The sequence below is a fragment of the Rutilus rutilus genome (assembly GCF_951802725.1).
Source record: "Rutilus rutilus genome assembly, chromosome: 9".
Taxonomy (NCBI): domain Eukaryota; kingdom Metazoa; phylum Chordata; class Actinopteri; order Cypriniformes; family Leuciscidae; genus Rutilus; species Rutilus rutilus.
The window spans coordinates 33351422-33377554 of record NC_140223.1 but is presented as its reverse complement, the minus strand read 5'-3'; the positions used below and the strand labels follow the sequence as shown (position 1 = coordinate 33377554).

Here is a 26133-nt window from a genome sequence, read left to right as displayed (position 1 = left end):
CGTGCGGACTAGAACATGGTGACCATGGAGGAAAGGGAGGAAGTGCATGAGCGCTTTCTCGACCGCGAGCATCTCTAGACAGTTTATGTGTAGGAGATTCTCCTGGTCTGACCAGTGGCCAAAGACCGGTCTGCCTTCGAAGAGCGCTCCCCAACCTAGGTTGGACGCGTCTGTCGAGACAACTTTCCGGTGTGAAACCACTCCCATATTCACTCCTGTGTGATACCATTCGGCTGCTAGCCAGGGCTGCAGGGCTGAGACACAGACCTGAGTCACTCTGATTAGCGAGCCGCCGGTCGCCCAGGCTCGATGGGATACGCGCGTTCTCAGCCAGCGTTGAAGCGGGCGCATGCGCAGTAAACCCAGCTGAAGAACCGCTGCAGCTGAGGCCATATGCCCCAGAATGCGCTGGAATGCCTTCAGGGGAACCCGGTTGCCTTCTTTGAAGGATGCAGCGAGGCGCTGAATGCGGCGCGCGCGCTGCTCCGACAATCTGGCCGTCATCGCCACCGAGTCCAGTTCTATTCCGAGAAAGGAAATCGACTGCCGGGGCGAGAGCGAGCTCTTGGTCCAGTTGACCGCTAGACCCAGACCCTCGAGGTGGTCGAGTAACGCTGTTCTGTGAGACACCAGTTCTGTCTCTGACTGCGCTAGAACGAGCCAATCGTCCAAGTAGTTCAAAATTCGCATTCCCTGACTCCTCAGGGGAGCGAGAGCCGTGTCCATGCATTTCGTAAATGTACGGGGTGCTAAAGACAGGCCGAACGGCAGGACTGTGTATTGATAAGCTCGACCGTCGAAGGCGAATCTCAAAAATGGCCTGTGACGGGGAGTTATCTGGATCTGGAAATAAGCGTCTTTCAGATCGAGAGAGATAAACCAGTCTCCTGGGCGAATTTGCGCGAGGATCTGTCTGGTTGTAATCATCCTGAACGGCCGTCTCATGAGAGCCTTGTTCAGATGTCTCAGATCTAAAATAGGTCTTAATGCTCCGTCCTTCTTGGGAACGAGGAAGTAACGGCTGTAAAAGCCTGACTCGCTCAGGGAAGGATGTACTTGTTCTATGGCCCCTTTTCGCAGCAGCTTTGTTATCTCTGCTTGAAGCAGATGTGCTGTGTCCAAACTTACTTTCGTTTCCGTCTGCGCTAGAAAGCGCGGAGGGCGACGAGCAAATTGGAGCGAATAACCGTGTCTTATGGTGTTGAGCACCCATTCTGACGCGCCCTGAATAGCCTCCCATGCTTTTGCATGCATGGCTAGGGGTCGAATGGTCTCTGGGTTCAGATCGCCGCGTTGCGCGGGATGGGGAACCTGTATCAGAGAAGGCGGGGCGGCGCGCGCGCCGCCGATGCTCGGACACGAGGGCAGAAGAACAGGGCTGGCCGACTGAGCAGAATTTAGTAGCTCGATCTCGGATGATGGAGCGTGAACTGCTGTCAAACATCCCAGGCGCGAGAGCGGCGTGGGGATTATGGTGTCTGAAAGTGGGCGCGCGTGCTCGTGAGCTGGCGCGGGATTTGCACTTATGACACGGCCAGTGTTTGGGGGTTTTATGAGGTTTGCAACCTGTCTGGCAGAGCGGGCAGTGGGCAGGTGTGAGCACAGGGCTGTGGGCACATTTCCTACACTTGATGCTCGAGCGGAAAGTCTCCGCTTTATGAGATAGCGCTCTGGACGCGTTGCCATGGGAACCTGGTCTGTGTGAGGCAGTGAACACGCGGGAGTGGGCACTTTTCCTATACTCAATACCCCTGCGGCTTGAGCCGTGGCGAATTGAGGTAACTGAGTGACAGAGCGAGCAGCGAGTAGTTGTGAGCACGGAAGTGTGGGCACTTTTACTACATTTAGAACTCGAGCGGTGTGTGGCCGCTTTATGAGAGAGCGCTCTGGGTGCGTTACCATGGGGATTGTACTTGTGTGAAGCAGTGAGCACATGGGTGTGGGCACATTTTCTACACTTAAAGCACTTATACTCTTTTTGAGATTTATCTGGGTCGCCGTGAAAACGGCGTTTGTGTGCAGGCGAGCGAGTGTTAATACTGGCTCGTTGGCTGCGGTGTGTGCTGCTGCAGTAGCCTGAACATAGGGGACTGACAGAGCTGTGCGTTTTGATGGCGGTCCGGCCGTAGCGGGACTCAACCATCTTTTCCTCCTTGCGGATGCTAGGAGGACTTCGCGGGCTCGGGCTTCAACGCGATCTTGGACCGCGGGCCCCGTGGGGGCGGCGGTCTGTGACGGCTGGTCGAGCGCGACCTGGGGCGATTGCCCTGGCGTCGCTGCGAAGCGCTGGGAGGCTTGGAAGAGCGCTGGTTAGAGCCGCGCACAGGAGGCTGAGTTTGAGAGCGGCCTGTGGCTGAGCTCGAACGGCGGGGCAGGAAGAGGTCCATCGCCTGCGAAGCCTTTTGTACTTCCGAGAACCGATCCACAATTCCGCTGACCGCAGGGCCAAAAAGGCCGGTGGGCGAGAGTGGTGCGTTGAGAAACACAGCGCGCTCTGACTCACTCATGTCCGCGAGCGTCAACCAGAGATGTCTGTCGATGACGGTGAGCGCGGCCATGGATCTGCCGATGGCTTGAGCAGCAGTCTTGGTAGCGCGCAGCGCGAGATCCGTAGCGCTGCGCAGATCGGTAAAGGCAGACTGATCCGAGCCCTTCTCGTCCAGTTCACGGAGGAGGTCGGCTTGAAGGATCTGGAGAATAGCCATTGAGTGCAGGGCGGAAGCAGCCTGGCCGGAGGCGGCGAAAGCGCGGCCGGCGAGAGCTGAGGTGGTCCTGCAGGCTTTAGACGGCAGGGCAGACTTTGAGCGCCATCTAGCAGACGGCGGGCAAAGGTGCGTTGCCACAGCATCCTCAACGGCGGGGATGCCGTTATAGCCGTTCTCGGCGGCTCCGTCCACCTGGGAGAGAGCCGAAGAGACAGGCGAGCGGAGTCTGGTGGAGAACGGAGCGTTCCAGGACTTAGAGAGCTCAGCGTGGAGCTCAGGCAGGAAGGGTGCTGACCTAGAGGCAGGCGCAGGGCGGCGGCTAGGCAGAAAAAACCCGTCGAGGCGATTGGGCTCCGGCTCCTTAGGTGGGGACCAATCCAGTCCCATTCTCTCGACCGCTAAAGTGAGGAGGCGGAGAAGCTCTGCGTCAACACTAGCGCGGGTTCGAGAGGACTCCAGAGTCGAGGGGGCGGAGCGGTGAGAGCCCGACCACTCCTCGCTGTCAGACGCGAGCAGAGAGCAGCTGTCAGCGGCATCATCTGCATCGTCCCCCAGGGCGACGGCAGTGCGGGCAGTGGCCGGCCGCTGCGCGTCGGAGAAGGGTGGGGGGGAAGGAGAGAGCGAGGCTCGCGGGAGAGGTTCCGGCGAGCGCTCAGCTGAAGCGTCCAGTTCCGGCGGCCTTTGAGAGCGACGTTTCTTCTTACGTGGCCTGGAAGAAGCGGCCGGAGAAGATGGAGTTTCTTCCAGTTTAGCGAGTCGAGCCCGTAGGGTCGACATCGGTAACTCTTCACACTGTTCGCAGCCGCCCTCGGAGAGAGCGCGAACAGCGTGGTCAAAACCCAGGCAGAGAGCGCACAGCACGTGGCGGTCTCCGTCGCTGAGCGAGGCTCTGCACGAGCCACAGGATGTGCGAGGCATTTGAAACAACGCCTCGCGCTCTTTTAGATGCAAGTGTGTCGCGGCGGACACACACACACACAACACAGAGCAGAAAAGGATATAAGTGCCGGATGGCGCAGCAGGCAGGGAAGGCGGCGAGCGGCCGGCGTCCTCAGGCTGATATCCTCGGCGTGCTGGTCGCTGGATTCAACGGCGGCTTCCTCGGAGATCAGCGATGCGAAGAGCTTCGCTGAAGAGACAGAAATCAGCGAAGCAGCCTCTGTTCCTTGCTTATATACGCTAAGCCACACCCCTATGACGGGCTGTGACGCACTGAGCGCGCCAAGCGCGCTCATTGGACGTGACGTCACGCGCAAGGCTCAGCCATAGGCTGCTGCAGTTGCCGCAGAGCAGCCAATGGGCACGCGACTCGCTTGCCCTAGGTCTGCAGGCTGCCGCACTGCGTTGACAAGTTTTATAAAATTAGGATAATTTTTGGCTTCAGTATCTCGTGAAAGGAGACTTTCCCGCAGCGTAAGCTAGCTTACGCAATACGAGAGAACCTCTCGTAAGAGAACACAAGATTCAGCTTCTGTCACGTTAGGAAGGATCGTTTGACTCGTGTAACTGTAAATCAAAACACTCAACGGACAGTGAAACAATTTCCAATTCACATATTTTCACAAAAACAAACACAGTCCTTTGACATTCTCAAAATGAAAGCATTTTCAAATTGCAGCGTTAAACTGAAATATAAAGTAATGTTAAAAGCATTTACAATACACATTTGATGTATTAATGAATATAAGCCGTCTCAACCAACAGCACTGGTCTGGTTACATATTTTGATGTTTCTGTTGAGTTCACTGCATCTGCTGGTTTCAGTTAGAGGCGACTTATGAGCATTACAGTTTTGCAATATACATGATGTCACTCATATGCCTCATCATTTCTTGTTCCCATGGTTTTGTGGTTCTTGGTTTTAGACTGTGTTTTTTTTCCATTGTTCCTGTATTTGGTCATCTTCTGTGTTTATGCTGCGTTCACGTCTTGCATAATTACCATATCGAAATTACAACACATGATTCACAGTTCACACCCTAGAACAGGGAATTGTGTGTTTCTATGGCACCACTATCAACGCCTAAAAGAATCTGCAGCAGTCAGGTGGTACAAGTAGGAGCTGTACGTACGAGCTCTACGATGACGTGAGCTCTTTTTACAAGTTGAAATCTCATAATTACGTTAATTTCAGTATGGCGTGAAAACACATTTAGTTCCTGTTTCCTTTGTTTCATTGCCTACCTTGTTAGTTTCTGTAGTTACATTGATTAGTTTCCATAGTAACTAATCACTTACACCTGTCCCTTGTTTGCCCCATGTTACCTTGTGTATTTAATCCCCAGTGTTTCTCATGGTCTTTGTTCGGTGTTGTTTATCTCCTGATTGTTACCAGGGGGGTACCTGGGTAAGTTTACTCAGAGTAAGCGAATAACCTCAACTTTAACTTTCAGGGTATGCAATAGTAGCCATAGCAACTTTTTCTCTGAACATGATGTTCCAAGGTTAGTTTACTTCAGAGGTATTCAGCTTGCCCTAATGATGAGGCTCCAGTGGGCATGACCTATTTCGCACAGTATTATATTATATAGTTATATCTATATTTGATTATAAAGCACTATTATAACATAAAGCAATGTTTATTTTACTCTTATTTAGTTTATTCTCATCTTACACATTGCGGATCTGCACTCAAATGTTTTTATGGTAACACTTTACAATAAGGTTCATTAGTTAACATTAGTTAACTACATTAGTTAACATGAACTATGAACAATACTTCTTTAGCATTTATTAATCTTAGTTAATATTAATTTCAACATTTACCAATACATTTTTAAAATCAAAGGTTGTATTTGTTTAACAAATGTATTGCTCATTGTTAGTTCATGTTAGTTAACCTTATTGTAAAGTGTTACCGTTTTTCTATAATAAAAGTACATACGTGGTCCATCTCACCTTACAAGAAATGTGGAAGTAAAATGGCTAAACAACAACAACAACAACAAAAACGTATACAGCCATATCATATTTAAGCAAAGAATGTTTTTTTTTTTGTTTTTTTTAGTTCAATCAATCTTTATTTTTGAATTAGTAATTATCATCGAACAAACAATATTGCATTTTCTTCATGTGCTGTCTTCGTTTCTTCTCTATGAAGTGTCTGAATACAATTTCAGTCATTTGACCTACATGTGTCATGCTAAATGCTGCTTGTAATCTCATCGTTTCTGTTTGTATACTATATGTCTTGTTTGTTCTGTGTGGAACACCAAAGCCAGAGATTTCCTGACATCCACAGAGAAATACAGGGGCTAATTTTCCCAGTAAAGAGGAAAGTTGAGAAAGACAAATGCTGTCTTTATTCCAGGGGGTTAAGAGGGTCAGAAAGCAGCAGAGCCGGGGGTCATCGCTGTCCTGAGAAAACACGCAAAGAGTCAATGCGGAGGTGGACTGCAAACATGAGCTGAGAGGTCATCTGGCTTTATTTAGACGAAAACAATATGGTGAGGAGTAATAAAGTGTTAGAAGATGAACTTTTTGTGTGAGCCACACTAGATGTTTAAGACAGTGCTGTTTGTCAGTCAGAACTGAACTGAGAATGCCTTTTATAATTCATATCAATTTCTGAGCAAACAGCAAAAGAGAGTTCTGAATAAATTGTCACAAACCAACTTTTTCCAACATTTTTGCAATTTACCGAATGTCATATTACTGAGAACCCCCCCCCCCCCCCACACACACCACACACACACACACACACACATTAGACTGCGTCATCTAAAACATCTTAGGCACTCAAGATGAGGAAGTGACAGACAGTGTTCTTCTACTTCACTTCTTCAGTGTGCTACAAGATAGAGAGCTACGGTGAGTCATGCCTTGTTTTAAATCATGTGAAAATACAGAATTAATTGAAAAAAGAAAAGAAATCAGTGTTAAAAATCAAATAAATTCAGCTCAAATTGAGTTTAATCAATATGACGGAGATTTTCAAAAGTCAACTTCTGTATAGGTTTAGAATGTTTTCTTGTAACTACAGTATCAAACATGTTTATTTATGTTTGTAACACATTAAAGTAAGGTTCCATTTGTTCTACATTTAGTTAACATGAACAACAGGGAATAACACTTTTATATATAATTTGTTAATTTTAATTAACAATTTTAATTAAAATGTAGAAATTAATAATTTAAACCAATGGTTGGGTTTGTCCATATTTGACACAAACATAAGTTGAACAACCCAGCATTTTTTTAGAGTGTAATGTTATAACATTAATAAATGCTAATACATGCTGTAAAAATATATTACTCATGTTTGTCTATGATACCTTATTGTAAAGTGTTATCATTGTATTTGGCCAAAGAGTAGAAGTGAAACATGAATATACTGTGTGTGTGTATGTATGTATGTATGTATATATATATATATATATATATATATATATATATATATATATATATATATATATATATATATATATATATATATATATATATATATATATATATATATATATATAAAAATATATAAATATATATATAAAACTATACATACACGTCCTGAAAAATGGAATGAGACTTTTTTGGTCTCAGGTTTTGACATGTAACAAATGTGAGCATCTAGTGAAATGAACATAGAAAAATCTTAATAAATACAAAAAGTAATGAATAAAAGTGACAAAAATGATTTGGGTGTGTCACTGTGGTGTGAAATAGTTTGTCTGTGTGCTGAGCTTTGACCTTAATTGTGGTTAAGGGTTCGAGACAGGAAGCTGAACTCAAATGTATTTTTTTTTTAAAACTGTTAAAGTATGAGCAAAATAGATTAAGAAGAAATGAGTTATAAACAGTTGTTTCTCTTTAAGTGTACTTAAAGACTAGTTCACCCACAAATGACAGATATAAGGACCACTTGTATGCTTTACTTCCTTTTTTAATTTTGTCAATTCAAATACATATGAAAAAATCAATTGGACAAACATAGTAAATTAAGTTCCCTTTCAAGGGAACTCGCGTTGCGTCGAGATTGACGCTATGGGAACGCTTTGTGTGATGATGTCTTGAAGGAAATGTATAATCAGTCCAATTCCCCAGGGCTCTGGTCCCGCTGCTGCCGAGGCACAGCGGCGATCGCAGTCTTGGGGTTCGCAAATGGATCTATCAGAGGGGTTTGAGACCTTTGAGCCTTCACCTGATAGATCCAGTGCCTCTTCTCAGGGTTTGGAAGCAAGCGCTGCGGTTCCTTCCACCCCAATGGAGGCACCAATATTGCAACTATCCAGTTCTGAGGAGCTGGATGTTGTCAGTATTGAGGCTGAAACAGAGGATTCGCCACCTCAGTCTCATGCGTTCGAAGAGCTTATTGAGGTAGTGACTAGAGCTGTAGAGAGACTGAGTATCAATTGGCCAGCTGATAAACAGGACGTTCGTTCGAAAAGTAAACTCGACGAACGTTTCCTGTCACATGAGGTGTTGAGATCGTGGGAGAAACCAGTTTCATATAGAGTTTTTAGTTCCCAAACCTCAAACTATTCCTCTATATCTAGCTACAGAGAGCACGGTTATGGGGAGATTCTGAAAGTGGAGGACACGCTTGCAAGATATCTCTCTCCAGCGACGACATCTTCCCTAAGGGTTCCGGTACTGCTCACCAAGCCAGTTAAAACTACAGGCAGCCGCCTTTCAGAAACTCCTCCCCCCGTTGTTCTCATCCCGAGGCTGCTGAGCGGGAGCAGCCTCAATCTTCTAAAATGAGCTCTTCACACCGTGCCACCCAAAAGCAGAGCGTTGCCTCCCGTGCCCCCCCACAGAAGTCCCGGGGACACAGAGGCTGCTCTCAACCCCAGCCTTCGAAGGGTAAAACGGATTTGAGGACCGTTATTATTGCTAAGAAGGCTGCGGGGAAAAGGTCCTGACGCCCGAGGGCTCAGGCCAGTGAGGGCAGTCCCCCCCGAAGTAGAGCGGTCAACATCTCTTTTTACGGTGCCTGTCTCCCTTCGGTGCCCTCAGGGGACCGTTCTGCCAACCCTGCCACCTCCGGTGCTTCAGGGCGCAGCGGTCTCCGGCGAGCACATATCTCAAGGACCACCCGGAAACGTAGTGGCCTCGGGATGCCCGCCCCCTCTGAGGAGGGTTCCAGAGCAGTCCGTTCAGTCGTTCCCTGCCAGTCCACCGTTACAGGGCGACGGACCGATTACTCAACAACAACAAAATCCAGAAACCAGTCTCGAGAGACTGGTACCTCTAGAAGAATCTTTGACAGCGTGGAAGCTACTACTAAATGTTTCTCATTGGGTCCTGCAGACTGTAGAAAAAGGGTATCTAATACAGTTTGGGTCTCGCCCACCTCGGTTTATGGGGGTCCTTCCCACAGTGGTGGACCCCGAGCAGGTTCTGGTTATGGAACAAGAAGTGAACACTCTGTTAGAGAAAGGGGTCATAGAATATGTACCTCCCTCCAACAGGGAAACTGGGTTTTACAGTCGGTTTCATAGTTCCAAAAAAGGACGGGGGATTGCGTCCCATTCTGGATCTTCGAGTTCTAAATGAGTCTGTTATGCAACTCAAGTTCAAAATGTTAACACTGAGGCAGATCGTGCCACAGATTAGATCCAAGGACTGGTTTGTCACGATAGATCTCAAGGACGCATATTTCCATATCTCCATCCGTCCATGTCACAGGAAGTTTCTGAGGTTTGCTTTCGGGGGCAAAGCTTACCAATATCGAGTTCTTCCATTCAGCCTAGCTTTATCACCCCGCACTTTCACCAAATGCGTGGATGCAGCTCTGGTGCCCCTGCGCCTTCAGGGTATTCGCATTATGAACTACATCAACGATTGGTTGATTCTAGCTCAGTCGCATCAGTTGGCGGTTCGGCATCGAGATGTCGTTCTCTCCCACATGAAAGAGTTGGGGTTACGGCTGAACGCCAAGAAGAGTGTGCTTTCTCCACTTCAGAGGACCACTTTTCTAGGCGTGGTTTGGGATTCAGTGTCGATGCAGGCGCGCCTGTCACCGCCACGTATAGAGTCCATCCTTGCAGCTGTGAAAAGGATAAAGCTAGGCCAGTCACTCACTGTCAAACAGTTCCAGAGACTGTTGGGCCTGATGGCAGCAGCTTCCAACGTGATACCTTTTGGACTACTGCACATGAGGCCCCTGCAGTGGTGGCTCAGGACCAGAGGGTTTTCCCCGAGGGGCAACCCATTTTGCACAATCAGGGTCACGTGGCAATGCTTACGTGCCCTGGTTATGTGGAAGAAACCGTGGTTCCTGTCCCAAGGCCCCGTACTGGGAGCTCCTTGTCGTTCGCAAGTTGCTAACGATGGATGCCTCCCTCACGGGCTGGGGAGCGATCCTAGAGGGTCGCTTAACTCAAGGTCTGTGGAACGACCATCATCTTTCATGGCACATCAACCGTCTATATATGTTGGCTGTATTTCTGGCTCTAAAGTATTTAAAGTATCAGTGTGATAGCACTAAGGTATTTTGTTAACTCTTTACAGTAAGGATGTATTAGCTGAACTAACAATGAACAATATATATATATATACTGTATATATTTAGTTACACTTTATTTCGTTTATCCACTTTAGACATTCTACTGTAAGTAAGTTTGCAACTACATGTCATCTAACTCTCATTAGAGTATTAGACTCACTGTCTGCTTAATATCTGCTAACTTTTTATTTTGATGCTCCCCAACAGATATTCTATTGACTATAAGTAACTTTGCAACTACATGTCAAGTAAACTAAGGTTCAGGTTTGTAGAATAAGTTGACTTGTAGTAGCAAAGAGTAGAATGTCTGTTGGGGAGCATCAAAATAAAGTAATAGCGGATATTAAGCAGACAGTCTACTAATACTCTAATGAGAGCTAGTTGACATGTTGTTGCAAAGTTACTTATAGATAGTAGAGAGTCTAAAGTGCACTATCGAAATAAAGTGTTACCTATTGTTAAAGCATTTATTAGTCTTTGTTAATGTTAATAAAAATCTTATTGTTCATTGTTTATGTTTAAGTTCACAGTGCATTAACAGACGTAAACAAATACATCTTTGGATTTTTTAAAATATTATATTAAAAGTTGAAATTAACATTAAGATTAATAAATGCTGTAGAAGTATTCTTTATTGCTAGTTCATATGAACTAAAATATAAAATTAATGTAAAATAATGTTAACAAATGAAACCTTATTGTAAAGTGCTTGTGGTATTTTGGAAAATGTCCCCATTTTGTATAATAATTTTTTTTTTTTTTAACTCTCTTCCAGCAGATAACGTCTCATGTCTGAGTCACCATCCAGCTCGATCATGGACCAGAACACAACCAATTCAACTCAAGGACCTTGTGACTTGTCTGAAATGACAGCTCGTACATTCTTTATATCTGTATACTCTCTGGTTTTTCTGGCAAGCCTGGCACTCAACAGCATTGCAATATATGTGTATTTTTGTAAATCTGCAAGCCAGTCCAGCATCACAGTCTATCTCAAGAATCTGGTTATAGCAGACTTCTTTGTCTGCCTATGTTTGATATTACGCATTATCAAATTTGCAAGCACTTCAGTGAAAATACAGCGTATCTACTGTATTTTTGGAGCTCCAGCTTCCTACCTGAACATGTACTCCAGTATTCTCTTCATGGGCTACATTGCTGCAAACAGGTATGGATGTTCATTCGTCCGTCCATCCGTTTAAATTGGTTTCTGACCTTCAGGGCACCATGAAATATAATCCTTCCATCCATCCATCCATCCACCCACCCATCCAACCATCCATCCTTCCATCCATCCATCCATCCACCCACCCACCCATCCATCCAGTGGCGGATTTAGCAATCGGGGGCCCAAGGCGAAGGTAGGTAGGCTATGGGCCCCTCCCCATCCAATCTTTAAAAGAGAACGAAAAAAATATGTACCGACTGAATGGTGGATAGGCAGGTAAAGCTAATCTACAGGGAAGTAAAGGTTAGAGAGGAGAAAAAAACGTCCCCTTTAAACCCTGCATACACTTCTTTACTCCTAAACAGAAACATGTTACAATGTTTACATACTACAATTTCTGGTAAGCTATGTTTTTTTTTTTTTTTTTTTGCTTGACAAATTTCACCATTTCGATTCAATTCTTGCGATTTGATTCAATATTGACTCCTTTGGATAAATATTAGGTAACGTTTCACAAGATAGGCGTTACTTTTTCTCAAGAAAAAAAAAAAGCCCTATTAGCTGGTATAATTTAAGGTTAAAATAAGTAATATAGTGCACATATTTAGCCAAATACTCTCTATAGCTCTTTTTTTTCTAGCCAATTAAATGGCTTTCCTGAGGTAAATGTTATGTGACGATTGTTCTCCAGCTGTTTTACCTCTTTCCGCGGTTGAAAAACACTTATTGATTGATATATGAATGAGGAATATACATTTCGGTAAGTTATACTGTATCTTTCAACATTGTTAATTCGTGTTTATTTACTATTAGCTAGAGATGATCAGTTCACGTGCCGCTATAGGAATCTGTTACGTCACATTAAAACGGCAAAACGGTATTTATTGTTTGAATTTCGTAATAGAATTGACAGAATCTGAGAGCTGAGATTTTTTTAAATATCATGATTCATAAGTAAACTGCTCAGTTTTGTCTGTCGATCTCCGTGTCCTCTTTGCGTCACGATTTTTCTGTGCGTTGGACGTTGTTGTTCCTGATCTGTATCCCCAACAGTAGCCGTAAAAAAGTTTGTCATCTTTGGCAGCGTTCCCAAATACTTATCAGCGTCTTTTCACTTTTTTCTTTTATTTGAGCCGCTTGGGTAACTTCAAAACTTAAAATTTTCGCGTTTAGACTCGTCTTGCTCTGTTTGTGTATTTCCCAGTCCTCCTGTTACTGCGTGTTGTTTATCTTTCGCGCCGCGCACCTTTACAGACTTTTTGCTTTCTTCCCGCTTCTTCATTTTTTCAGCACCGCTTGGGTAGCTAGCTTCGCTTCATTTTTACTCTGTCTACTACTCTGTACACTCTGTCTGTCAATCACTTCTTTTTCTCCGTCAGTTTTTTGGCACAGCCTTGTCACTTTCGCAGATGCGCAGTAAGTGAGATAATGGAATAGTCCAATGTAGTGAGGCAGGGGCCCCCTCCTGTCTGCAACACTAATGATTTGATGCCATTTTTCGCAAATGGAGTTTTAGAAATATATATATATATATATATATATATATATATATATATATATAAAAACTTAAACATAAGTTAATAGGGCATTTTGGGGGCCCCTAGGTAGCTCGGGGCCCAAGGCAATTGCCGACCTTTGCCTAATGGTAAAGTCCGCCCCTGCATCCATCCATCCATCCACCCACCCACCCATCCATCCATCCACCCACCCATCCATCCATCCATCCATCCATCCACCCACCCATCCATCCATCCATCCATCCACCCTTGAACTTGATTAAGATTTTTGATTTTTCTGTACAAATTATTTAGCAAAAATAGTAAATTTTTACCATGCAGATTAAAAATATGCATAGATTATTATTATTTTTTTTTTTTTTACATTTAAATAAAGTGATAATACATATCAATAATATATTCCTAGGCCAGACATCACTAAACAATATTACACACTAAAGAAAAGGCTAGTCTAATTAACAGTTCAACATATGATTATATTTTACTTCAGTAGCAAGTCATGGAGCCGCAAACGTTACAAACACTGTTTCTGTATTTTGAAAGCCTTCTCTATATTCTTTGAATTCTTTGCTCCTTTGTTTCAGGTACATGATGATTGTCCGGCCACTGGAGACTCACGTGTTGCAAACAGTCCGCTCGACCCGCTACATCTGCATAGTGACCTGGGCTGTCCTGTTGTGCTTTGTTTGTGTCTACATTGCCGTTTTTGTCAGTTCTGATAAAGAAAACATTCCCAACAGTAGTTTTAGCTGTGCAAGTTTTCATAACAGCTTGCTCGAACGGATCTACTTGGTCATGCATATCCTTTCCTTTTTAGTATTTTTGTCTGTGCTGGTCTCCCTGATTCTGTTTTATTGGGGGAACGTACAGAGGCTTCGACAAGCTCAGCGCACGATGCCGGAAAAGTCTGGGAACACAAAGCTCAGCAAGTCAAAACGCAACATGCGAGTACTGGTGGCGGTTTTCTGCGTGTGCTTTGTGCCCTATCATATGGTGAGACTGCCGCACATGTTCATCAGTCCCCAGCTGCATGACTGTACAGCAGCTCAGGCCTTGTACATCATAAAGGAGCTGACCGTCCTGCTTGCAGTGCTAAATGCCTCCTTGGATCCACTTATTTACTTTGTCTTTTGCAAGACCTTCAGGGCCCAGCTTAACCTTCAAAGATTTCAACAAAGAAACCAGTAAGTTGAGTTAAATAAAAGGCGAAATGTGTGATTTGCGGCATGAAACGGAACTGTAAATATTAAAATCCAGCCCATTTCATGGTGGGGTCAATGTAGGCAAGATATGGTCATGAGATATCGGCCCTTCATGGGTTTGTCCATGGGTCCCATGTCGCCCCTATCTGAATTATTCAATCTTTTTGTCAACTTATTCTCTTTCAATTAGGACTGGTTTTATATTTCTATTTGCATCTGATTAATTGTAGGCCTCATTTATCTGAGAGTAGGCATCTAATTTTTTTGAGTAAAAAAAGCATTATTTTTTAATAATCTTGGAAATATTAAATAAAATATGAAAAAAAAAAAAATTGCCACTGTTGATCACACTAGTCTACTTTAATTTTTCACAAGGAAGTTTGTTTTGAAAAACATTTATTTTGTAAAAAATGGCACATAGTCACACTTGTGGTTTTCCCGGTCAAAAATGACCGGCCTACAAAAAATAGCTTATAAATCACTTGTTATGCTATATTATCACCCAATATTGGATTCAGTCTTTTTTGTCATCTTATTCTCTTTCAATTAGGACTGGTTTTATATTTCTATTTGCATCTGATTAATCGTAGGCCTCATTTATCTGAGAGTAGGTATCTCATTTCAGTCAAAAATGGCCGGCCATTGAAAGTGAATGGGAGATGGAAAAAAAAATTTTCAGGAGTTTCAATGTCAGATGGATGAATGGATATTAGATGCTGTTCAGGGCAGGATCAAGTTTCTCTCTGTGAAAAAGAATCTGTGTAATACTCAAAATAGTTTGTGTGTTTTAACGTGTGTGTGTGTGTGTATTTATGCATGTATCCACACATGCACAGGTCCAAGGGATCGATGTTTGCAAGCACACATGTACAGTATGTGTACATGAACATAATGAACATGCTCCTGAATACTAAATTTGTCTCTTTTTTTCAGTCTCTCCCATTCACTTTCAATGGCCGTCCATTGTTGACTGGGAACACCACAAGTATAACTTTGTGCCATTTTGTACAAAATAAAAGTTTTTCAAAACAAACTTCCTTGTGAAACATTAAAGTAGACTAGTGTGATCAACAGTGCTTTTTTTTATTTATTTAATATTTCCAAAATTATTCATAAATTATGCTTTAAAAAAAAAAAAAATTAGATACCTACTCTCAGATAAATGAGGTCTACAATTAATCAGAAGCAAATAGAAATATAAAACCAGTCCTAATTGAAAGAAAACAAGTTGACAAAAAGATTGAATCCAATTTTGGGTGATAATATAGTATGACATTAATAAGCTATTTTTTGTAGGCCAGTCATTTTTGACCGGGAACACAACAAGTGTAACAAGGTGACAATGGAAGCACGAACATCTGACCGTCACTCTAAAGGAGTTCACTTGAACAATTTATTTGTTTTATTATTGATGTAGCAGTGCAGAAATGTTTATTTTCATTTTAAGACTTTTCTTTGTTTTTTTATCTTGACACAAATATTAATATAAAAGCTTGAAATATATATTAAAGACATCATTGTTGGCCAGGCTGTCATATAACAAAATTATGAACACATGCAAAAACAAGAGAGAGACAGACAACTAAATATTAATAACTGCTTATGTTGTAGTCAATGTATGCTTTTTGTGGGGAGATTTTTGTGCGTATATCTGCATTTGTTTTATTGCATAAGCAAATAAAACCTGTAGCTGTAGTTCGCCTTTTTTTGCCAAATAATTTTGTCAGATAAATACTTTAACCACGTTAGTATTTAGTTCATTCCTCATATTTTCCTCTTTGATGGTTTAATTAATAAAACTTGTAGGATCATTAAAAACAAAAATCCCCTACAGACATCACTTTTGGCCATTATATAATAATAAATGCAGTTTATTATGCAGCACTCAGCGTGGGGTGAGAGAGGAAACCAGCTTGTGCTTGACAAACACAACATCCATATTTAAGTCCCCTTTGAACTCCCACTGAATCCTCATATGGAGAGCTAATGATAATAAATCAGGAAAGCTCTTCAGACAGTAAAGTGGTAAATGTTATTGTGTTGTATTCTTTTTATGCTCTAATGTATTTGGTTGGATTTGTAAAACTGATTTGCAAAGTATTTCAGTTACTTTAAGTTATTTAAGTTATTCTGTTTAAATTTAAATTATTACATGGCACTTTTAAGTTAAATTCAGGAATGTTCTGTAAATATTCAATTTTCTTATTCACATAAAAATAATTTTTTTGTCATAGTGTACATTATGCTCACAAAGAACTCATATCTGGTTTGCATATATATATAGTGAAAACAGGTCTTGTAAACCATATATATATTTTTTTTTTATAGCCTCATATTTTGTTGTACCTTATGTTGTCTCGCACTGTTCACTGAGTCTCAGAGAAACGTTATTTCATTCACTGTATTTGTATATGGATGTGCTGAAAATAAAGCTCTTTTGAATTTAGAAACATCTGACAAAGTTGATGTTTTATTGGTAACACCGTCCGTCATTAATAAGTATGCAGAAAGTAATGCAGGACTAATGAGTAGTACTACATTAACACTTCAGCTACTACTATTAACTAATATGTAAACTTAGAAGCTTAACTTATAAGTAAGTAATATCAAATTTAGAACTAAGATAGTTCCTTATTAGGTAATTAACACTTACTTAATGAGATTGGCATCATTAAGAACTGATAGGTAATTTTGACAAATTATAAAGAATTAGGTCATGCAGGTTTGCACTGCACAACATCAGGAAGATCAGGCCTTTCCTAACTGAGCATGCAACACAACTTCTCGTCCAGGCCCTGGTCATCTCTAGGCTTGACTACTGTAATGCTCTTTTGGCCGGACTTCCAGCATGTGCAACAAAACCTCTACAGATGATCCAAAATGCTGCAGCTCGTCTTGTCTTCAACGAGCCCAAGAGGGCCCACGTCACTCCTCTGTTCATCTCTCTGCACTGGCTACCTCTCGCTGCTCGCATCAAATTCAAGGCATTGACGCTTGCTTACAGATCTATCACAGGCTCAGCTCCCTACTATTTTCACTCACTCCTACGAGTCTACATCCCTACCAGACGCCTACGATCGATCAACGAGCGACGTCTCGTGGTTCCATCACAGAGAGCCACAAAATCACTTTCCAGAACATTCTCATTCACAGCTCCATGCTGGTGGAACGCTCTCCCCGGCCTCATCCGGAATGCAGAATCACTGGCAACATTCAAAAAACAGCTGAAAACCCATCTCTTCCGTGAGCACTTAACCTCATAAAAAAATTTTTTTTAATAATAATAAAAAAAATTCCTTTGAAACATCACTTATCAGACTTATGCTACTCTGAATAATGCCTGAACTTTGTATTCTGAGCACTTCTTGCGTTGTTGTTGTTTTTGCCTCTTCATGATGACTCGCTTTATTTAGTCCTAATTTGTAAGTCGCTTTGGATAAAAGCGTCTGCTAAATGACTAAATGTAAATGTAAATGTAAATTACTAATTAATTACTAATCACAACATTAACGTGTCTGAGACATTAGCAACTGTCTTTTTTGACTCTCAATGTGGTTATAAAATGCATCACTCAAGTCACGTGTTAGGGGAGACCGGGACGGTTGCAACATGTTTTGCATTTCTCTCAGTTACTCAGAGACTATTTGGACTAGACCAACCAAATTTGTCTATATTAAACTTGCATCTGTCTGCTAATTACCCATACCATTTAAAGATGATTACCTATGACATATCGTTCACAGTATTTATTTTAATGGAAGAAGCCAGATGTTGCAACTGACCCCAACCCAGGGGACGGTTGCAACACAACCATGGGATGGTTGCAACATGTTAAAAATACCTTAAATTTCACAAATTAACTTTAGCTTTTTGTCTGAGCATAGAATTCTGAAAATATTAACTGTTTTAGGCCTACTATAATAGTATAGTATTATTTATTTATTTATTTATACAATAATATTATTGTAGCCTAGTCATATTTGTCAAATAACAGTTATTGAGTTTTGCTTGTTTATGTGTCGAACATAGGCCTACATAGACTCAATCTCTCCATATTTCAGACAGGAATAATTGAACAATTTGCAATGCAACAAACTTTTATTAAACATGCAATATAGAACTTGTTGCAACCGACCCCGACCCTATCAGCCATGACAGAACATCATACGCCTGCTAGACACACTGACTTTGACACATGCTAACCATGTCACTTAGAAGTCAACAAAACAATAATTCAAACTAAGTAAGTTTTGATGAATTCATACAAAATGTCAGGACAGTATGACAAAAATATATCTCATGAAAAAATACTTTCATACCTCCAAAACAAGTTTTGGTCAATAAATGCAGCAGCAGATGTTGAATATGTCTACTGTCTTCTTAGTGGGTCTAACTGTGCATGTGCAGTATGAGTGTCATCACTCTAGCTTGTTTCTGATTGGAGAAAAATGACATGTTGCAACCATCCCCTGTTGCAACTGTCCCCGGTGTCCCCCTACTTAGTCACTATGCAGGAGCTACTAGTGATCTGGACCATTATTTAAAAAAAACCCCATCTTTTTCACTTTAAAATAATGGTCCTGTCACGGTGTGGTGCAGGAAGAAGAAGACGAAGAGTCAAAAGCTCCAATACAAACTTTTACTTACAATATAATTCCAACAGGTACAGACAGGGAGAATGATCACACACACTAAATAGGACTGAGAACAGACAATGACAGACTGAACAGAAAGGAACTAAATACAAACACTAACAGAAACCAGGTGACGTAGATGATAATGAACTAACACAGGTGACACAGATGAACTGATAAAGGTTGTCAAGGAAACAAAAGAGTGGCGGGAAAATAGAACGAAGGAAAACATGTGACTAGGAACATACAAACAAACTCTAGCCGCGTGTCCATTAAAGATTCGCGCAAAACTTTTGCGATTTTTTTTCTTCTAAATATCGATACAAAACTATTGCGAAATGACGGCGTTTCCATTAACCGATGTTATGCGACTAAAACATACTTTTTTCCTCTCGCGATAAGTCATTCCAAAAATCACGGCAACGGATGTTGGTAAGTTTATATATATATCACAGCCACGTATAGACTAGGGATGGGGAAATGAAGCCTCATGAATCACTGAGGCTTTCCCCTGACTGTTCCGGGAAAAGATTCAAAGCTTCGAGAGTGTCGAGAACAGCGCTGAGAACAGCGCCATCTGGTGCTTATTTAAAATAAAGCAGCCAGAAGCCTGTGTTAGAAGCTCTGGCAGATGAAGCAACCACAACACACTCCATAGTTTCAATGTTATGTGTACAAATAAAAGCCTTACATGTTTGTGTTTGATTTGTTCATTAAATAAATTCATTTTCCCATTAAAGTGTGACAATAAAATATAGTAGCTTATATGATTCAATAAGATTTAATGTAGGCCTTCTCTCTCTCTCTCTCTCTCTCTCTCTCTCTCTCTCTCTCTCTCTCTCTCTCTCTCTCTCTCTCTCTCTCTCTCTCTCTCTCTCTCCACACACACACACACACACACACACACACAAAATGAATAAGGACATTGTCTGATAGGATCATCTGTTATTAAATGTCAATAATTGTAAATATCAACCAGACCGACTGAGGCAACAATGACTCGTTAAATACGATCTGAAGTTCGAGCCTTCTGACACCAGAAGCGACACGCGCACGTGACTGGACAGAAAGTGAGGCTTCGTTTGTCATCGATCACGTGACTTTAGCAAACCAACACACGCCTCGATACGGGGCTTCACTAGAAATTGTGTCGCTTATGTGATACGCGCATCGAAGCTTCAGTGTCATATGTAACATCACTAGTATAGACATTATTATTATTAATGGAAGGAAATGTAGGCGTGTTATCCAAGCATTAATGGCAAGGAAAGACCCATACTGTGTATGTGAGCGGCACATATTAAGTGTTTCTGGGTTTTTCTCACTCATTTCTGCTCCGAGGTCTTGATTGTGGCATTTCTTTGAGGTTTAGAATCCAGTATTTCTGTCATTCTTTTGTCTTTTATGAATTTATTAAAGAACTCTGTCTCGTCTTCTGTCCAAACACACCGCGCCTTCTAAGTCAGGTGACCTGTAAATGCGCAAAAACTGTTTCCATTGCAGTTTTGCGAAATATTTCTTTTTCGAATTGCCTGAAAAACCACCTCATGCGAGCGTAAAAACGTTTTTGCGATAAATGGGAGTTTTTGCGAAATTGACGTGTTTCCATTGAGCGTATTTTCAATTCGCAATTTCAATTTGCGCAATTTGAAGGGTAATGGAAACGCGGAGCCTGACACGTGACAGGTCCAGATCACTATCTGGTACTATACGGTTATCCGGACCACACCTGACCACACGTGACCACAACCGCTCTTGGTTGGTCGTAACCCCAGTGACGGGTAGGTTTAGGGGCGGGGCGGGGTTGGGGTAGGTCATCACATGTGGTCCGGATAACCGTATAGTACCCACTATTTTTAGTTGGAACTCAGCACTATTTCTGAATACCTAAAGTACTTTAAGAACAAAATAATTGGTCAAATTTAGCAGACTTTAATTATACCAATTTAGTATACTAAAAGTGCAATTGCAGGGTATTCATATTAAGTATATAAATATGTAAATGTATTTGTAGTATACTTAGCATAAAATAAATGTATTTATAATACACTTTAGTATATTTATTTTTCACTGGAGTATAGTTCTTGAAGATTGTCTTTTTTTACTCAGAACATAGTCATAAAATGCATCACCAATTACTGAAATGGTAGTCACTCTTCAAGAACTACTAGTGATCTGGACCTTTATTTTAAAGTAAAAAAAAAAAAAAAAAAAAAAAGAGAGAAAAAAAGAGATGTTTAAAGATGTCCAGATCACTAGTAGTTCCTAGTGATTAGGTAACACTTGAGTAATTAGTGATGCATTTTATGATATTCAGAGTAAAAAATTATGGTTGATTACGTCTCAGACACACGATAATGTTCTTTATGATTTGTCAGTTAATTAATAGTTATTCATGAGGCTAATCTCATTAAGTAATTGTTGATTACCTAATAAGGAACTATCTCCTAAATTTTAGATTACTTTCTGAATAGTTGAGCTTGTTTCTATACTGCAGTAGTTAGTGGTAGTAGCTGAAGTGTTAATGTAGTACTACTCATTAGTCCTGCATTACTTCCTAGTTACTTATTAATGACGGACCATTATTCTAAAGTGTTAACGTTTATTGAAACACAGCTGGTAACTTCATAGACTCTAATCAGCATCACATTAGGCTATGTTGATGCACTGGGAGGAGAAATCTGTTTGTGTACAGATATATATATATCAGTGGAGGAAGTTCCTGCAATGCTGATCAAGTGTCCACCCACGAGACAAACAGTGATTCTGTTAGTTCCTGTCTCAGAGTCAACGCCTCCTTCCTCTCAAATATCATGTGAGGCTCTTCTCCCCAACATGCTTCTCATTCTCTGTCATGATTCAAGCTGACTCAACTCTTCAAGTAAGTTTCTTTTATTATGGTAAAAGTTATGATTAGTTGACAAAGTTATTTTGAGTGTTTTACAATTCAGAAATGTCTGAATGCAAATGGCACCATATTCAGACTGCATTCAAAATTCAAAGTCCTTCTGATTTAAATCTAAAATGAAAATTCGGTCATGCTTTATGTTGTAACCCATATGACTTTAGTTTGTTCTTTCTTTCTGTGGAAGACAAAAGGAGATGTTAGACAACAATGTTTAGTGACTGACAGCATCACTCGCCATTCACTTCTAATGCATCTTTTTCTCGTTCAATGAAAGCGAATGGTCTCTTGTCGTTCCGTATAGCATCTCCTTTGGTGTCGAGTCACCTTTATTTCTATAATGCTTTATATAATACAGATCATTAAAAGATAATTAAAGATCATCAATTATTAAAATAGTTAATTTCATCTATAAAGCAGTTCTACAGAAAAACAATGATGATATCGTCCAGCTCAGTTCAGTTCTCATCCAGTCGTGTCAGTGCAGTCAAAACGGTAATATTTCAGAATAAGAAAAGAGTCATAGAGGTTTGGAACAGCCAGGGGGTGAGTAAATGATGACAGATTTTTAAGTTTTGGGTGAACTATCTCTTTAAGTAAGAAAAAAATATGATAAGACAACTAGTTTATATTTAAAAAAATAAAATAATATATATATATATATATATATATATATGAAGAGTTCAGATGCAAAAGCCTCTAAGTGCCATCTGAAATTTTCTTCTAGAATGATCATTTTTATCAAGCTCGTATATTTAAGTTCAGTAATTTCACTTAAATGACAATGAAAATTACCTATTAATTGTCATTTAAGTGAAATTACTGAACTTAAATATACAAGCTTTATAAAAATGATCATTCTAGAAGAAAATTTCAGATGGCACTTAGAGGCTTTTGCATCTGAACTCTTCATATATATAATGATCTTATTTATTAATCAACTATAATGACAAAATGACGAGGGATCTTTTTGGGTATTTGTACTTTTTTGGTAAAAATATTTGGTAAAAATAGTGTACTTTAAATCTTAAAAGTATACTTGCAGATAGTATATGTATGTGTGTGTATATATGTATATAGTGGTCAACATTTGAAGTGTATAAAAACCTTTCATAAAAGTTATACATGAATTTTGAACAATACCTGTTCTTGTCTTAGGAGAACTTTGACGAACTTGTTTTGTCCACTTCAAATGTTGACTATATATGTATGTATGTATGACTATTAAATAAAAAAAAAAAAGCAAGAAAGTGACTGTATTTCTAAGCACACTTTTAACAATTGCATTTTGTAATCATTTTACTTTTATAATCAGACATCGGACATCAGCAAAAAGGCCTATAGAAGTTATTTGAAACATTGCCATTGTCATCAAAGCACGCACTAAAAAAAGTTCTTTCATTTTCCATTTTAGCAATGGACAACATCAACAACACACAGACGGAACAGAAAAACATCACGGATGTCAGCAGTGTTTTCACAAAGCAGGTTCTGCCTGTGTTGTACTCCATCATCTGCGCTTGTGCCTTCATTCTCAACGGACTTGCCGCTTGGATCTTCTTCAGGCTTCCCAGCTCCTCAGCATTAGTTGTTTATCTAAAAAACATGGTGTTGGCAGACATTCTGATGCTGTTTTCCTACCCGTGGCGTGTGGCCAGTGACCTCAGTAGCGGTGGCTTGCAGTTGAGGCTGATAGTCTGCCGCTACACGGCTGTGCTTTTCTACCTCAGCATGTACACAGGAATAACCTTTATGAGCCTCATCAGCTTGGAGCGCTACTTCAAAATTGTCCGCGGCACCTCCAATGTGTCTTCCTTCCTGCAGCGCGTTTCGGTAGCGAGAGGTTTCGCGCTGCTATCTTGGGCTGTCATGATGTTCTTCATGCTGCCAAACACCATATTAACCAACCAACCAATGCCTAAAGAATTTAACTGCATGGCCCTGAAAAGTGAGCTGGGTCAGCGCTGGCACGAAATTTCAGCCCACTTCACCGTTGGAGTCTTCTGGGTGGCGTTCATGCTGATGATGTTTTGCTACACCTCCATCGCCTGTCACGTGTACCGCTCTTACAGACGGGTGCAAAGGAACAGCAGTGAGGCAAGACGACGGTCAAATCGAAGCATATTCAGCTTGCTGGCCGTGTTTGTCTTCTGTTTTGTGCCCTACCACGTTTGTCGCGTTCCCTACACGCTTAGCCAAAGGTCCGAGGCTGGTTTTAGCGCGTACAACCTCTTCATTCTCTTCCAGATGAAAGAAGCTACGCTCTTTCTGGCCGCCCTTAATGTCTGTCTGGATCCCGTCATTTACTTCTTAATGTGCAGGACATTCAGAGAGTCACTTTTGCAGACTTTGTGTAACACTTCTGTAAACCGAGACAACAGGAGGCCTTCAATAGGTACTGGGCTGAGTGTCAGTAATCTGTAAGAGGAAGAGCAACGAAGGAAATGGAAAATGCCATTTTCAAGATGTAAAAGCAGATTTTACACTTTAAAACCACATATCTTGCTATGGTTTCCTTGCATGAGAAAATGCAGTATGAGAAGGCAGAATGAAAGAAGGTCACACCGAAGTGGTGTTTTCCAGAAAACCAGTATCCAACCACAGCTCTCGAAATCATACTGAAATAAGCCAATCCTTAATGGCAAGGTATAAATAAAATGTACTCACCCTCATGCCATTTGAAATCTGATCTTAAAATAAATGCTTCATATTGATGTTATAGAAGAGCCATTTTAGGCTATGTGAAGAACCTTTCAGTGAACAGTTTTTTCTTAGTGTGAAGAACTTTTTAATAATCTGAAGAACCCTTTTCCACTTTAAAGAACCTTTTGTGTAATGGAAAGTTTCCATAGGTGTCAAAGGTTGTTCATGGAACCATATATGCCAAAAAATGTTTTATTTAAGTGTGTACTTCTGTGAAATATAAATGGTGAAATTTTGAAGAATATCCCAGACAATCTTTCCCATACAATCAAAGTGAATGAGACTAGGGGCCCTATTTTAATGATCTAAGTGTGTGGTCTAAAGCACAGGGCGCAAGTGCACTTAGGACGTCCGAATCTACTTTTGCAAGTATAACGATGGGAAAAATGGTCAGCGCGCCCGGCGCATTATCTTAAAGGGTTGTCCCTATTCTCTTAATGAGTAATGGGTGTGTTTTTGGCTTTAAGTGCAATAAACCAATCAGAGTCTGACATGACGGAATTTATATACGGAAAAACGGAACGCTTCTCCAGAGAGGAAACGGATCTGCTCGTGCGCAAGGTTAAAGCGCTCAAGCAGACCATCTACGGGACAAGCCGGATTCCACCAAATCTTTATACACACATTAATAATCTTTTACATTGTAATTCTGTAATTCATTGTATTATTTTTTTATATTTGGCATGTTTGTGTGCTGCTGCGTGTAATAAGCAGAGTGTACGCACATTATGGACCTGACTATAGGTGCACATTACTAATGCACTCTTGGGCCCATGGGTGAACAAAAGGGCGCAAATGCATTTGCTATTTAAACAACGTGGCGCAGGACGTGAAAATGATAACTGCATCGGGTTGAAACTAGCAAAAAACACTCGAGTCATGTCTGGTGCTGCATTGCGCCGGGTGTATGACAGGGCGCTTGGAGTGTCAAGAACCAAAAAAGCAACATAAATATTATTTTAAGTCTTCTAGTCATACAATTGCTTTGTGTGAAGAACAGTCCAAAATGTAAGTCTTTAATCATGTAAAATCTTGCCCTTCAGTTGCAGTTTTCAAATTAAATGTGTTTTAATCATGTGGTTGATGTCATCATTATAGGACATTTGACATGATGATACATGGTCACACGAATTTTCCTATTTATTTCTTATTTATTTCACAGGCAGAAATTAGGGTGAATACCAATTTTCATTGCATGGGAAATTTCTGATGAAATAAATCTTTGAGAGTTCTTCTTTTGTGTTACACAGAAGAAAGAACATCATATGGGTTTGGAACAGGATGAGGGTGAAACAATAACGGCATTCTGATTGATCTACTCCTTTAAAATGACACTTAACACAATCCCACACATCTCACATCTGTTGTTTACATGGTAGATCTCAGAATCACTGGATCACAATGGTGGACGCTCTTTGACTCAGGAGAGACAGGATGTGTTTAGACTTTACACTTAATTGATGCAGAACCCATTTCCATTGGTTTTTCAAATCAAAATTATATATATATATATATATATATATATATTTATATGTATATATATAAATAAATTCTAACTTAAAACATTTGACTATTATGAATCTACTCATGATAGTTTTCTAAAAAAGTGTTTTACTAAGGCTATATGGTGCAGGTCAACCCGCTCAGCTGTATTTCGCCATGTTGAAATATCGTGACCCGCGTGTTTCACTAAACATCTGTTGATGTGCTTCAATAGTGCTATAATTGTTTCATGACGGAAGAGTGAAAAAATTAGATAATGAAACACACTCACGCTTTACCAGTGGAAACAACGGGAGAATCAGGCCAAAGATGCAGAAACGGTCCGAAGACAGTCAAATCTAAAACAAGT

At 41.0% G+C, this 26133-nt stretch overlaps 2 protein-coding genes across 3 annotated transcripts; both read left to right on the top strand.

Annotated features, from left to right (window-relative positions):
- Nucleotides 1-6020: 6020 nt before the first annotated feature.
- LOC311297214 (P2Y purinoceptor 14-like) lies at nt 6021-15144 on the top strand. Of its 2 annotated transcripts, none has more exons than XM_084419431.1 (3): nt 6021-6151; nt 10928-11320; nt 13422-15144. In XM_084419431.1, exons 2-3 carry the CDS (start codon nt 10941-10943, stop codon nt 14023-14025), a joined length of 984 nt encoding a protein of 327 aa, XP_084275557.1. In that variant the 5' UTR covers nt 6021-6151; nt 10928-10940; the 3' UTR covers nt 14026-15144. The 2 variants fall into 2 exon arrangements, with proteins under 2 accessions (XP_084275557.1, XP_084275556.1); XM_084419430.1 differs by lacking the exon at nt 6021-6151 and adding an exon at nt 6457-6515.
- Nucleotides 15145-21432: 6288 nt separating this feature from the next.
- LOC311297317 (P2Y purinoceptor 14-like) lies at nt 21433-25356 on the top strand. The gene is made up of 2 exons (XM_084419568.1): nt 21433-21554; nt 22993-25356. The coding sequence occupies exon 2, from the start codon at nt 22995-22997 to the stop codon at nt 24000-24002; it is 1008 nt and encodes a 335-aa protein (XP_084275694.1). The 5' UTR covers nt 21433-21554; nt 22993-22994; the 3' UTR covers nt 24003-25356.
- Nucleotides 25357-26133: the final 777 nt, after the last annotated feature.